This window comes from Microchirus variegatus, assembly GCF_963457635.1.
Source record: "Microchirus variegatus genome assembly, chromosome: 7".
In the NCBI taxonomy this organism is placed as follows: domain Eukaryota; kingdom Metazoa; phylum Chordata; class Actinopteri; order Pleuronectiformes; family Soleidae; genus Microchirus; species Microchirus variegatus.
The window spans coordinates 8900747-8916595 of NC_139808.1; the positions used below are offsets into that span (position 1 = coordinate 8900747).

Consider the following 15849-nt stretch of genomic DNA (forward strand, 5'->3'; position numbering starts at 1 on the left):
ATAGTTAATATGTGCTTAATATTTAATAATAAAGGGCTAGTATGCTACTTATATGCATGTTAGTGAGCACCTAGTTAATGGTGAATATGTGTTCCCTCAGCTAAAGTGTTACCAAAAAGTCAGACCTGGAAGCTGTATCTTTTATTGAACAGTGGCCATGAGACACTGAAAACCCAGCCACTCATATTCAAGAATTTATATTCATTTAAACAGATGACAAAGATGTTGGATCTACTTGAGGATTTCTTGGAGTTCGAGGGTTATAAATATGAACGAATTGACGGAGGGATTACCGGTGGTCTGAGACAGGAGGCCATCGACCGCTTCAACGGTGAGTTTGTTCAACCACACTCGGTCAAAGTGAGTTTGTAACGATGCATGTTCTCTTTCACTTGCCTGTCTGTGTGCTTACACTCACACACTCACACACACACACATATCATCTCTGTGCTGTGGTTTTCTGTCACAGCGCCGGGCGCTCAGCAGTTCTGCTTCTTGCTTTCAACACGAGCTGGAGGTCTTGGCATCAATCTCGCAAGTGCAGACACTGTCGTCATCTACGATTCTGACTGGAATCCCCACAACGACATTCAAGTATTGATTTCACACTGGACACTTGCATACTCCTGTTGCACTGCATGATCTAATTAAACTGTTATATCAGCTTCCCACTGGTACTGTGTGTGTCATACCTGTTGTTTTCCTCTCCCAGGCTTTTAGCAGAGCGCACCGCATCGGCCAAAACAGGAAGGTGATGATCTATCGTTTTGTGACACGAGGCTCAGTGGAGGAGCGAATCACTCAGGTGGCAAAGAGGAAGATGATGCTTACCCATCTGGTTGTGCGGCCCGGCCTGGGCTCCAAAACTGGCTCCATGTCCAAACAGGAACTGGACGACATCCTCAAGTTTGGCACGGAAGAGCTTTTCAAAGACGAAATGGAGGCAGCTCGAGCGATGGGTACGTCTCTGAGCCAGTTGGAAGGATTTAAGACAGAATCTGGTGTGATGGGACCTCTCTGTTTGGTATTAGTATGTGATGGAGGAACCCTGCAGGTCAAAAGATATAACCCTCAAATAACAGAGCATCCATAAAACTGTGGGGCAACAATTTTCTTTGTTGTTTCACACATCTTTTCTTTAGATCAAAAGATGTGGTGAAATGTATCTGCTTATCAAAAAGGGCTCTGGTTGATCTGGTTAATTGAGACCTTCTCATCCATCGACAGGTGATAACAAAGACGGCGAAGAGGGCAACGTAATTCACTATGACGACGATGCGATCTCCAAGCTGTTGGACCGCAGCCGGGATGCCACTGAAGACACAGAGATTCAGAACATGAACGAATACCTGAGCTCATTCAAGGTGGCCCAGTACGTGGTGAAAGAAGAAGAGGGAGAGGTGAGAAATGACCCGAAATCCGCTACACGTCACAGAAACTGCAACATAATGTGTCTATAAATGGCCTTACAGTGGTTTACTTAACATCTCAACTCCTCCATATGAACTAGCATTTACTAACGAGTGTGTATCTATGTGTGTCCGTGTTCAGGAGGAGGTGGAGCGGGAGATCATCAAGCAGGAGGAGAACGTGGACCCGGACTATTGGGAAAAACTCCTCCGTCACCACTACGAGCAGCAGCAGGAGGATTTGGCTCGCAACCTGGGCAAAGGCAAGCGCATCCGAAAGCAGGTCAACTACAACGACACAACGCAGGAGGATCAAGGTAGGCTCTGTCAACAGCTGACACACGCCCGCTTTGTCTTGCACGACTCATTGTTTTTGTCGGATGCTTTCCACAAGACTGTTTTATAAATCAGCGATGAAGCAGCAGTCGGCGATAAAACAGTCTTGAAGAATGCATCGTCCTGGTTGTGTTATCATCACTCCTAATGTCACATGTTGTGGTGCCTGGATTTGGAAGTGTTGCCCATCTTTGAGCAGAAATGCACAAGAACATAAAACTGTAAAATTAAACAATAGAAACTTTGTAAGATTTATGCATGTGTGCATAAAGCATTATTTGGATGGTAACATAGATACACTTTGATTATTTGACAATAATGATAAATATTGATACTGGCTTGTTAAAATGGTCATGTGGCTGGTGAGACAGCAAGCATATTTCTTAATAAGAGACACATTTTTTCAAACATACGTCTCAGTGGGATCCTCTTTTGGGGTTCATTATGAGAATCTGTTAGCTCGTAGTTTAGCAGCTACAAGGTGTATTAATGCTTCCAACAGTCCATACTAAATGTTGTGTTTTGAATTGGCACTGTTGGAGCTTTTGGCCATGATGATGACATCAAAAAATACACAGGTATATTTTCCTCTATGATTAAGTCGTGCTCTTAAGTTATATCTGCTGCCATTATTGAAGATTCCAGGACATTTCCCTGCACATATGAGATACATTATGATACCGCTGAACAGACCAGTATACCTCGCTCTCCCGGCTTTACCACACGTCATCAGCTCTTGTCTTTCACTTGACAATGTTGTCAATAAAGTTATAACCTGTTTATTTAAAACAGAACAAGTGACTTTATTCATGAGTTAACAAGGTAACGCTACCTTTTGGTATTTCAGTTCTTTTAAGAAATGAACTACCATGTTTTGTTAAATCCTCTTCCAGCCGTGAGTCTCAACAAAAGCTGTTGACCTGTGTTAAATGCACCTCAGGGTCAGTCATACTGGTTTCGAAGCTCTCGGGTATCTTTTTTCAGCGGGCGTTTGAAGCGTTTGGGTCCTCGTTGGCAGGGTTCAACAGCAGCAGCAGACTGCAGTCTGTGAGAAATATCAAAGCCCATCACATCTTAGAGTGCACTCTAACTTTTAAAGTGGCAGAGTAGTGCACTTTCAGCTCACCTCCAGAGGACAGAAGTGGTTAAAAAAAAAAACCCCAAAACAAGTGCAGCTGTAGTGGTCTGCAGTAATCTGCAGTGCCGCGGCGCCCTCAGGTGGCCACCAACAGAAGCGAACACAATGTACTGTTTCTCTCTGATGTGTGGCTCAGAATGGCAGGATGATCTTTCAGACAATCAGTCGGAGTACTCGGTGGGGTCCGAGGACGAGGACGAAGATTTTGAGGAGAGGCCTGAAGGTAAGGCATCAAAAACAGAACGTATATATATTTCACATAGAGGAGACCCCTTTTGCTCAAAGCGTCCCTTTGCTGAGAAAAAGAATCCTCTAATAGTGGATTTGGTTTGATTTGTTGTCTTAGGTGGGCGCAGACAGTCTCGTCGGCAGCTGAAGAATGAGAAAGACAAACCTCTGCCACCGCTACTGGCACGTGTTGGGGGAAGTATTGAGGTATGCACTCTATAGGTTCATCTTTATTCACCTTAAAATTGAGTTATATACTGTGTTCACAGCAACTGGAAGCATGGTAAAATACAGTGTACACGGTGTGTGCTCACCTTTTTAAGTATTTATGTGAACAATATGCTGGAAACAAGTCTTTTTCTTTTCTTTTTGACTTATCGACTTAACACTCGGCATTCCTTCAATCAGATATTTAGATCGCTTCTATTTCTAAGGTTGTTTTGTTTTTTTTCTCTCTTTACAAGGTCCTGGGATTCAATGCTCGCCAGAGGAAAGCATTCGTCAATGCCATAATGCGCTGGGGCATGCCTCCTCAGGACGCTTTCAATTCTCACTGGCTGGTTCGAGACCTGAGAGGGAAGAGTGAACGGGAGTTCAGGTAAGAGCACAGTATTTTTTATGCTCAAAATAAGTCGTTTTGTTTGATTTAACTACACATTGTGCTTATTTTTTCCAGTAATTCAAGAGAGGCATTTCTTGCCTGTTTCTAGTATTTGTTTGGTCTGCCCAGAGCACAGCACCATAACATTCAACTTTTTCAAGGACCTTCTCAGTTTTTTGTTGTTGTTGTGATGTGAGGAGCTGTGACCCTGAGCTGTGTGTCTTATACATACAAATAAATCCACTTATTTTACCTGTGGTGCTGCTACTACTGCTTATAAAACAGCTCTCACTGTTGCCGTAATGAACATTTAAGAGGATTTGACATCCAAATGACCCATTATGTCAAATCTTATCAACAACATAAATAAGATTTAAATATAGTATGTGTAACTCCTAAGCTTTTGCCCATTTTTCCAGAATAACTTTCAATATCTGGCAGATATTTTCAATTAACTGCATGCTAAAGTAGTGTATTAACTATTTAAAATGAAGAAAAAGAAAACGTTTTGGTAACACTTTAGATTAGGGAACCATTAACTAGGTGGTTACTAACGTAATATGTTAGTAAGCACCTAGGGCTAGCATGCTAGCCTACTTATGTATTATATAAGTAACATGCTAGCCCTTTATTAGTAATCATTAAGCACATATTAACACCTTATTCTACCTCTATTACAACATTAATTCATATTTTTCTTACATAAGGCATTAATATGTGCTTAATATTTACTAATAAAGGGCTAGTATGCTACTTATAGTATAACATATTATGTTAGTAAGCACCTAGGGCTAGCATGCTACTTATGTATTCTATAAGTAGCATGCTAGCTAGTAATCAGCACGTATCAACACCTTATTCTACATAACCTTATTCTACCTCTATTATGACATGAATTAAGATTTTTCCTATGTGTTAATACATGCTTAATATTTACTAATAAAGGGCTAGTATGCTTCTTATATGCATGTTAGTAAGCACTTAGTTCATGGTGAATATGTGTTCCCTAATCTAAAGTGTATGAACACCAGATGTGTGTGTTAAAATTGAAATTTAAACTTCTCAGCTTTTTGAAACCGTTGGTATTTTTCCGATAGCACAAAACGTTGTGTAATTACAGTAATGCTAAGTGCGCTGGCGCTAACGTGTCGCCTGCGATACGCTCGGTGTTAAGGGTTAAAATATGGCATCAGTGCTTGTAACTTCTCTCTCATCTTTTCCTCCACCAGAGCCTACGTGTCACTGTTCATGAGACATCTATGTGAGCCAGGGGCAGACGGTGCAGAGACCTTTGCTGATGGCGTCCCACGAGAGGGGCTGTCTCGTCAGCATGTCCTCACCAGGATCGGAGTCATGTCCCTCGTCAGGAAAAAGGTGCTTTTTTCTTTTTTTCAGCCACAGGCGTCTCCGGCACTGAACACCACCTTTTCTAGTGCTGAGGGATTTGAGGAAGTAGGTCAAACTGTTCAGGAATAGGCAAAAGCTGACAAGAGTACTTTTTTTTTAGTACAAAGTCAACCCACCCTATTTTTTATTTTAGACATCATATAAACTACAAATTTAGATGCTTTGCTTTGTTTTTGTCTCAGGCTATACACCTGGGACAAGAGAAGACTAATGTGGTTTTGTGGCTTTGTGGGGAGTGTGGGTTGCTATTTCAGAATTCAGATGTTTTGCTTGAGTCCAGAAACTCATAATTTTGTGATTACTTCTCTAAAGGAAAGCTGCGAAAACATGCATTTTGGAGGCTGGAATCAGAGAATGTTGCAAATTGATTTTGTTGCACACAAATTAAAATTAAACTAATAGATAGATCTCCTATTGAAGTACTGTGTCATCTTTGGGAAATTTTCAGGGAGTTTTCAGTGCCGTACAGATGAGCTAATCTCTTTGTTTTGCAGGTGCAAGAGTTTGAGCATGTAAACGGGAAACTGAGTTCTCCGGATCTGATTCCCATCGGAATGGAGCTGAAGAAACTGACTGAGAGTGTATCATCTGATCCCAACACTCCTGTGCCAGCCAGCCCCGTCGCTACCCAGCCCAGCACCCCCATCCCTCCAGGTCAGAGCACAGTGTCTGCATCGCTCATGTTTTATTTTTCTTACTTTCAAAAAGATTTTTGAAAGAAAGTTTGAGTTCTTGTTGTTTTTTGGATTGCAGAGAAGAATGAGTCTCTCTTGGGCGCTGCTGAGGACAAGGAGACGGCAGAGCAAGATAGTAAGAAACTGTCAGAGCAGGAAGTGAGTCCTTTTTAAAAAAAAATATTTTACTACCTATCACTTTCAGTCTGTTCTGCTTCATTGTCTCGCCTCATTATACTTTAAAACAACTCATATTTTGTCAGGCTCAGAAGACACTGTTGTCAAACCTTTTAACTTGTCTCTTTGCCCTCCTCCAACTTCACTCTGCCTGTTTTTTTTTTCCTTGTCCCTCGGCAGGCTTCCAGTGCCGAGCCGACATCTGTACCTGAGAAGGCAGCTGACAGTGAAGAGAGCAAGGGCAGCTCAGAGGAGAAAACAGGAGATGAGAGGGACAGAACCCAGTCACCTTCCACAAAGATAGAGCCATCTGCCAACCCGAAAGAGCCCGCTCTGAGACAGACAGAGCTGTCATCGAGTCAAATCTCACCAAAAAGTGAGCGATGCACGTTCCATGTGCTGCACATTTCCGTTTTTTTTTCTCCCCCCCTCTCAGGTTGTTTAATTTTACCTTAATGCTTCAATTATCCTCAGTGGAGCCCTACAGAGAAACAGAGAAGTCCTCAGACAAAGGCGATCCTGACTCTCTCCTGGCAAAAAATGAAGACAAGGAAAACAAGCCAGGTACACACACACACACCAGGGACTCTCCAATAAAACAGCTATGACACAATAATTGTGCAATTTGTCAAAGGCAAGGGAATCAATTATATAGCTGCCGCTTTTAAGAAATTGCTCAGGCCATTTATGTTACTGTTGCAGATGATGCGAAGAGCGACGACGCATTAGAGGGCCGGCTAAACGGAGACAAAGACACCTTGGATGAGATGGATGAGAGCAGGAAGGAGGACAAGAATGGATTCAAAGCCAAGTTCATGTTTAATATTGCTGATGGAGGGTTCACAGGTAAGAATAAATCACATATTTACCAAAAAAGAAAAACATATCTATATGTTAAGCTACCCTACAGCAATTTTTAAATCTCAGAAGGCAATATTTGTTAAAGTCCTGAGAGAACGTCTTTGTTTCTCACAGATCTGCATAAATATCATGTCAATGTTTTTTTTTTTGTTTTTTTTAATGAAAATGAGAATAACGATGTAAAAATACCCAAGTAACCATTCCCTCTGATATCACAAATCATATATATGATATAATCTGTCAATAATATTCTTCATGAATCAATTAATTTGTAAGGTCCACAAAATGTAAGGTCTAAAGAAGTGATCTGTAGGTTTATGTTTGTGAAAATAATTCGCTCATAATTCACGCTCGCTTAGTAATGTGTCCTATTAGCTGGTTTTAAATGTTAAATCTCAAAATGACAGCATAAAGAACAAACCTGAACAGTTTGTTTGTCACAGAAGACAATAACAAAACCATAGACTTGAAATATGCCCTTAAATGACTCATTTCCATAATATTGTGCTTTTAATTGGTGAATATAACAAGAGAAGTACAGAGCGACAAGACAGAAAGTGACAGGACAATGTGACGGCACTTTTCTGAGGGATAAGTAAATTGCACTTCACCTAAATATAATGAAGTTACTCCCTAATGAAATGTCTGTCAAAAAAGTCTCTCCTCCCAAAAAACAAAAGACTTTGTGGATACTTTTTGGAAATGTGTGCCCAGGTTCTTTCCTGTGTTCATTCCATGCACCATAATGACCAGCTTTGTTCTCTCATCCATCATGATGGTGTTGTTTTGCTCTTACTTTTCATGACACGCCGCACGCTGCAAACAACACAACGGAACATCACTCTGTGTTTTTACAACATCAGAGCTGCACACCCTCTGGCAAACGGAGGAGCGGGCGGCACTGTCATCTGGAAAAATGCACGACATCTGGCACCGTCGCCACGACTACTGGCTGTTGGCTGGCATTGTAACGTATCCTCTTTTTTTTCCCCCGGCTGAAGAAGGAGCGAGGGGCTGAGCATCTGGCAAAGAAACATAATTACTAATGACCGGGAGGAAAGTGCAGCTGAAGGGCTGATGTTTACAAATATGCTTTCCACATGCTGTTTTTTTTTTTTTTTTCACACAGATTTATGCTTCTGTTTGTTTGTGTTTTTCTTGACCGGTCATCTATCTCAGACATGGCTACGCTCGTTGGCAGGACATCCAGAATGATCCACGCTATGCTATTCTGAATGAGCCCTTTAAGACTGAAATGCATAAGGGCAACTACCTAGAGATGAAGAACAAGTTCCTGGCTCGCCGCTTTAAGGCAATCTTTGACTTAAAAATGATCCAATGAAGTCAAAATGCACCCCCTCTTGTATTTCCCTTCATGCTCTCCATCTCTCACCTCTCTGTGCGAAGCTGTTGGAGCAGGCGCTGGTGATCGAGGAGCAGCTGAGGCGGGCGGCCTACCTTAATATGACCCAGGATCCCAGTCACCCGGCCATGGCTCTCAACACTCGCTTCGCTGAGGTGGAATGTCTGGCAGAGTCCCACCAGCACCTGTCCAAAGAGTCTCTGGCTGGGAACAAGCCTGCCAACGCGGTGCTGCACAAAGGTCGGAAAAATAGCAACGGCTATCATTTGTCAGAGTTTCTGCCAAAGGGAAAAAATAATACTGCATCGCTTTTCACAGGAGAAAATCAGTATCATTTCCACAAACCCCCTCTAGAATTAGTCATATCTGAGTAATAACAGATTTGTTAGCCCAAATACAGGACTCAACAGGGGGCAAAGAAAAAAAATACAAAAAATAAGCAAATCAATATCAAGGTACGAAGAACACACAAGGAAAACACATGAACAGAAGAACTGGAACTGACAACAGTGGAGACACAGACAGTAAATATTCAGATGAGGGTAAATAACAACAGTTAAAACAGAGTCTAATCTTTGGAAACAGGAGAAAAAGGAACAGAAATTTAATACAGTGAGGGAAAAATCGACATCACCAAAGCAAACAACATACAGTGTCAACAACAGAGTCCTCTAAGGCTCCAACAGGGTCAATTATGACAATGTTTACAAAGCATTTTTTTGTTCTAATACTTGACGGTTTTTTTTCCCTTTGTTGTTTTTTTTCGTGTTCTATTTGAACAAAACAGGTTTTCTTTGTCCATCCAGACAATGTGTGAGTTACAAAGGAAAAGTGCCTCAGGACGTTTCCACAGCTTCTAATTGGCAGCAATTAAAGATCCTTCTTTTTCATTCTGACACTCAGCAATGTCATTTTAATGTTAATATGACTTTCTGTCAAAACATGCCAACAGAGATAAGGAGGATGAAAGTGTGGGAAGAGGCCAAAGCCAAAGACTATCAAAGTGAGATGTTAAAATGTTTTTGTTTTAAAATGGTGCTGCCTGTGACACTGACTGACTAATTTATCTGTCACTTTTCTTTATGGCATTTAGTTCCAGACAGTTTTTTATTTTTTTAGGTCATAGCTCGCACATTTTTTTTCATTTTAAAGGGGACATATTATGCAAACTCAACCTTTTAACCATTTAAATCCTTATATTTGGTACTCTGGAGGTCCCATCATTCAGCAAAATGTGTAAAAAGATGGAGTGGCTTCCAAGCTCATTGGGACGTCACAATGTGCTAAATTCCTGGAATTGTTGTCTCGCGGAGCTCCCCTTTGTCCGTAAAACACACAAGAGTGCAGGCAAGGGCTACAGTATCCGAAAACCGGAAGTCCTCGAAAAGTTCTATTCTTGGCTCCACAGTGCAGCACAGAGTTCTACACAAACTTCCAGCCTCAGAGGATTTATCTGTCCAGTGGATACATGTTATATATGACGGCAATGTGCCTGCTAGAACCTGCAAATGATCACTTTCCCAAATGCTAACTGCTGTTAGCTCCCAGTAGCCTCTGTGGCTGATGTCATTTCCTGTCCCTTAAGTTTAGTTTTACTTATTTTTAAGGTGGACCTAACAGAACAGAGCTGTTTTGGCAGGGTGATTGAACTGCTGTGGTGCTTCATCCTTATGGTATTTTGACCAAAGCATGTCACAGACATTATGACACCAGGGAACTAGTTTAACTTGGAGAAATAGGGTATACTATGTCCCCTTTAAATGTATTTATTTGAAGTTTTTTTCCCCCTGCATTTTTTTTGTCTCATGTATCTCATTTTAGCTGAATTTGCAGACACTCACTGACCCCTGAGCGTGTTGTGGTCTTACAGTACTGAACCAGCTGGAGGAACTGTTGAGCGACATGAAAGCGGACGTAACGCGGCTGCCCAACATGCTGTCCAGGATCCCGCCGGTGTCAGCGCGACTTCAGATGTCCGAGCGGAGCATCCTGAGTCGCCTCACCAGCCGAGGCAGCGAGCCTCCACCGCAGCAGGTGAGATGGTGGAGATACGGTGGTCAGCGAGGGTCAGACGGCTTCAGTGAACTCGAAAATATCTGAACACTTTTGTAACTCATTCGGGGGTGCATTTAAAACCCAAAATGCTACAATAACAATAAATAACAATATGATTTAAAGGCAGAGTTCAAATAGCTAGCAATAAACTATCATCAACTAAACATTATTTATTTGGCAAATCCCCTCATAACCCTAACCCCAACAAACCAAATTCAACCTATAATACCCAAATTTGTTAGAATTTACTCAAGTCTAAATTCAACCACTAAAACTAATGTTTCTGTTCAGGGGTGCAAGTAAATAATAACTATAATTTCACATTTTAATCAAGAAATTTTAATGTGCTTTACTATCTTTTTGTGAATTAGAAAATTCATGTATAACACTAATAATAATTTTGTTAGCATTAAAAATATAATTTTGGTTAAAGAGCTTCTACATACTGATGTTTTAACCATTACAGAAACATTAAAAATAATAATTTTGATCATCACCAGTGCTTTAAATTTAGGGCAGCTGTGGCATAAACCTTATTATATTGCCATGTAGCACAGATTATTCATGACCGTGTTCAGCAGCATAGATTATCATGTCAAAATACATACAAACTATATTTCCTTTTGATTTTATAGTTATAGAATCATGAGATGGACCCTGAGACTTTCCCGTGAGGAGGAAACTAAAGCTCTGTGGTCTAAATAAAACCCCAACAACTTTGTGGTGTTATGTAGTCATAATTCAGGAACCACATTATTCCCTCAAAATCCTGTGGAGACTCTCTATTCCCCATTGAAAAGTTTCCCCTGGTGTAATGAGAAAAAAAAAACAAATCTAGTTGTTTATCTCCATCGCTGAGCGCTGAGCTTCCACGTTTCAATCCCAAAGGATTTAACAAACTCTGTTGTCTCGTTACTCTCGCGTCTCCTGCACCTGTTCTCCACAGCTGAATGTGTTTTATACACGATTACACAAGAGGTCGTGTGTGATTCATCACGTGTCTTGACTGGGCGTCTTGAGTTCGCTGCTGTGCTCAGCTCTTGTTGTAACCACGGAAATGGTCAGCTTTTGTGGTTTTTCCTGGTTGTCCTTGCGTCCATTCTTTTGAACGCAATATCTCAAGAGGAAATGACCAACATTCAGTTGACCTTAATGGATGAACTTAGTAGATTTTTGTTGTCAATTAACATATTATCACCTCCAGGGGAATCTTTTCATATCTGATAGAAATCATTGTTCTATGGAGTCAAAGATGAGCTAATTCTAGATCTTCATGTGTGTTCCTCAGCCTTTCAGCCAGGGAGCGTTCGGCTGCTCTCAGATGTACGGCAGCAGCTTCAGCGGTGGGTTTCGAGGACACGGTGGACAGCCCATGGTGAACTACAGTCAAATGCCTCTGGGACCTTATGTCAGTGGTAAGCATTTATACTTTTACAGTAGATTAAACATGTTGCAAAATTGTGGTGTGTAATTTTATTTTATATATAAACACGTCTTTTACATTCAAACCACAACACACACAGGCTCGCTGAATTCGCAAAGCAGCATGGGTAATTTCGTCTTCCACTTCTTTTTAAGCCCACATCGGAGATCACTACATTTTGAGGGTTGATTATAAGGGGAAAATCGCATTTCCCCTTGCTCCTCCTACACGTGAACACTCAAAATTTAGGGTTAGGGCAATGTAGGTTTAGGGGAGGTATAGGGACAGGGCCTAACGGTTCCAAAACAAGGACCCACGAAAAGTTTCACAAGTGAATTTTACTGCTCAACAAAAAACACGATGATTCAGCAGTTTGACGAGATAAAAACTTTTTTTCCCTTGTCCACTCCTGTCAAACACTCCCTCAGTCAGGTCTTGACAGAGACTTTTCACACAGCAGACTGATAATGTGACAGTGTTTCTGCTCATGAAGAAAAAATCAAGTTACGTACTGCAGCTTTAAAGCAAGTGGGAGCGATGTTGTGGAGGTTGTTCTCGTTAATTACTGTAATTCCATACTGATATTAATGCAGGGTGTCCGCGGGGTCTTAAAAAGTATTAAAAGTTGATAAATCAATTTTGGAAAAATTAAGGTCCTTAAAAAGTATTAAAAGGTCTTAATCACGATTTCATGAGGTATTACATTTTGTCCATAGAGTTTGACGGCAAAAAGTTTGCATGAATGTATTTATTTTCCTACCCGAGTTTGTTCCGTTGATCCATTCAGGCAAACTACTACAAAAACTGTTTTGTAAGTTATTATGTGCCGCTGATTACAACTTGAAGTGGCCATAAGGTAGTATATTTTGAGAAGGTCTTGAAAAAGTCTTAAAAAGGTATTGAAATGAACGATTCCTGCGTATACTCTGTAATGAGTCACAGTGAACACAGGCTTTTTTGTGAAACATACAATTCATATAACATGATTAATGAACATAATATGCAAAACCGCCACTAATTCACACTAGACATCTTTCCACAACTTGCACATAATTACAAAATTCAAATGTATTTCCCTAGTGTGATGTGTTTGGATGTGGTGCTAAATTGGATGTGAAAAAAAAGAGTTAAATTAAAATTTCTGGCGAGTAGATCTGGCTCTGGCAATTAAGCCTGACATTAAATATTTAATCCCCAATGCTGGGGATGCTCACTTTTGTTTTAGATATTTCTTTTCTCACATATCTCATCATTTCCCAACTATAAATTCATCTTTATTTTATTTTATTTTTTATATCTGTCCTCTCTCTCTCTAGTCTCCTCTAACGGTCCCCCACCACCTACAAGCCATCTGGACAAGAAGTCACTTGAATCCTTGAGAGACGTGGTCACGCCTGACCTCAAGTCAGGCAAACCGAGTGATGTCATCTGCATTGAAGACTAGACACACTCTGAAAATGCTGCCCTGAGGTCAGAAAACTCCCTTGGATGGAACCTGTCTGGACAACAGCTGCCCATCTCTTTCTGCTCCACATTTGTCCTCTCTTTCTCTCTCTCACTCTCTCTTTCTCCTGCTCCTTCCTGACTTTATTGACATTAAGCTCTCTGCTGTTGATGGAAAAAAGGCAGTTTCCACTCTTTTGATTAATGCAGATGTATCTATCTTAACAATTGCACTTTTCTCTTTTTTTTGTGGAACATATACAAGTGTTTGAGTCGAGGAGAAGACGAGAAGGGGAAGGAGCACCTTTTCCTCGTGGAGGATGTTTTTTTCCGGGCCCTTCAAAAACTCCGGTTGGCAGTACTGAGTTAGTGATGCTCTTGGAGTGTGTGTGTGCGTGCGTGTGTGTGTTTTATCTGTGCCAGCCTTGACTGTTTGATTCTGTGCGCCCTGCTGCTTTTATCCATCTACCCACTCATTGTACACTGTGACTGTGCCCCACTGGAGCTTTTTTTCTCTGTGAAGAGGAGTGGTGTCAAGGATGTCTTCAATCATAGTTTGACAGGAGAGGGCCAATATTGTTACTTTGAACTAAATGTGTTTTTTTCTTTTTTTTGTCCTTCATTGTCGTAACCAGTGGAGAAAGTATTGATTTAAATGCATCAGAAACTATTACCATGTATGCAGTAGCTGGACACAGTCTGTCTGAATCCTCTTAAGACTGCCACCCTCTGGTCATGTGCAGATACTGGACTGCAGCACCTGCGAGGGTTGGCCTCTTGTACTGTATATACTCAGAGACTGCTGTTGATTTTACCTCACTTAGGCCTAATCATAGTACAAAATGTAAACATACGTGGACGAAACCGTATACCGCGTGGCTTGGGATCGAGCAGAGGAAGCTGCAGAGAAGGCAAAAATGTTTTTAAATGCATTTCAGAGGAGACTTAGCATTTTTTTTGTGTGTATGGTACAATATTTGTGATTCTTTCTGTATTTGAATGTTAGAAGTGGCTGGTAGAAGTTAACCCTGAGGTCACAGCCAGTGGAACTGCACTGGGGGATTTTTTTTGGGGGGTGGGCAGCAGCAGTCCAAATCCTCAAAAGGGCTTTCGTTTTTAGATCCTGCTTCTTGACTTTTGTTTGTTTGAATTTCCATCAATTCGATATTTATCCCCTTCAATGAAATGGTCGTTCCAGGGAAGTCTATTGCTGTTCTGTTCATTCATTAACAGTGTATTATGGTAGCCTATGTACGGGTTTCTGTCATGGTACTTTATTCTTTAACAACACGCAAGTGATTATAAAACCAGACGGTGAAAAGGTATCATCTCTGTAATTTCATGTAGGCTATTATTATTATTATTATTATTATTATTCTAATAATGTCATTTTGATGAAGTACACAGAACATCTGATGAAGGGCAGTAGATGATGCACACATGCGACACAGGAGCTCAGCAAGTTAGTGTAGGTCTATTTGTGACGGGAGCACCACACAGCATTTAAAGATTAAGAGGTTGTTTATTCCTTTCCCCCCATAGTGAATGCAGGAGGTCTTGTCCTTTTTTTTAATATATATATATATAACATGAGGGAGAAGCCAATGCTGCCTTCTGAAATATGTAGGGGACATGTCCCCCTTTTCCCACCCCTCCCTCCCTCCATAAACGCTACCCCTGGACTGCATTATAAACAAAACCACATCTGGTCTACATCCACACACACACACACACACACACACACACACACACACACACACACACACACACACACACACACACACACACACACACACACACACACACACACACACACACACACACACACACACACAGAGTTTTAAAGTGGAGCGTGGATTTCTTTTTTTCTTCATACATCCTAGAGCTTTTCCCAGTTCTATTTTCAATGTGAAAACTACAGTTAGGCCTTATGGTGCAGTTTCACCCTAAGTCCTGGTATTTGTGACATAAGGAGATTTTGTTTCACTCTCTGAGTGTGGAATTAGATTAATTTGGTGCCATGAAACGAGACGATCGAGTATAACTTGTTGTTCTGTTTCATCCACAGGTTTGTGAATGACTGTAAGTATTATTGTCACAGTGTGGACCCGCGTTTGAAGGACGTTTCTCTGTATAATATCAGCTTCTGAAGGACCAGTGTTGCACAACATTACTCTCAGATTATTGTGATTCTTTCAAAAGGCAGCAGTTGATGCCTATTGCTTTACCTGGCGTGAAGGCACTTCAGCATTGTATATCTACATATCTAGTCCATGCCATCTATTATTGCTCTGTGCTTTAGTGACTGTCCACTAAGTAAAGCAATCTTTAAATAAGCCATGCTTACTATTTCCATGCCATCGCTCAAACATTTGGACTCAAAGTGCAAATTCCTGTTGACATATTTCTTTTTCTTTTTCCAAAGATCAGTGGCATTAACAGTGTGTATTATTTTATTGTCATTGCCACAACACTTATTGGACATTTGTTTTGGAATGATGACTGTGACTGGGCTAATCTACACTGAAGAGAATGTTGTACAGAGTTGGTGAGTGTATTTTCTTAATCTCTTTTTTGCTAAATTAATCGATTGTCTCGAGGTGCTCTCATCTGACCTCTTTGACCACTTCCTTCGACTTGTGTGACTGCAGCCTTCTTGCCCTTCGATTCTCGGACATGAAACTGAGTTACAGAACAGTCACCTGACCACGACATGACCCTTGAAGTGCGTCAT

General features: G+C 41.0%; 1 protein-coding gene across 1 annotated transcript in view; it reads left to right on the forward strand.

Moving 5' to 3' along the window:
• The window catches only part of chd5 (chromodomain helicase DNA binding protein 5), a gene marked incomplete at both ends in the record, with an annotated part of 33082 nt that extends 19966 nt beyond the window's left edge, over window positions 1–13116 (forward strand). Inside the window, 20 exons of the mRNA XM_083893037.1 lie at window positions 214–331; window positions 470–594; window positions 713–959; window positions 1228–1400; window positions 1552–1726; window positions 3020–3106; window positions 3230–3318; window positions 3576–3709; window positions 4942–5086; window positions 5614–5773; window positions 5873–5952; window positions 6151–6346; window positions 6445–6534; window positions 6673–6816; window positions 7695–7803; window positions 8011–8143; window positions 8239–8434; window positions 10065–10228; window positions 11538–11664; window positions 12989–13116. Of these exons, the coding sequence (XP_083749163.1) occupies window positions 214–331; window positions 470–594; window positions 713–959; window positions 1228–1400; window positions 1552–1726; window positions 3020–3106; window positions 3230–3318; window positions 3576–3709; window positions 4942–5086; window positions 5614–5773; window positions 5873–5952; window positions 6151–6346; window positions 6445–6534; window positions 6673–6816; window positions 7695–7803; window positions 8011–8143; window positions 8239–8434; window positions 10065–10228; window positions 11538–11664; window positions 12989–13116 (2820 nt within the window). The remainder of the gene's footprint in view (window positions 1–213; window positions 332–469; window positions 595–712; window positions 960–1227; window positions 1401–1551; window positions 1727–3019; window positions 3107–3229; window positions 3319–3575; window positions 3710–4941; window positions 5087–5613; window positions 5774–5872; window positions 5953–6150; window positions 6347–6444; window positions 6535–6672; window positions 6817–7694; window positions 7804–8010; window positions 8144–8238; window positions 8435–10064; window positions 10229–11537; window positions 11665–12988) is intronic.
• Between the last annotated feature and the right edge of the window lie 2733 nt (window positions 13117–15849).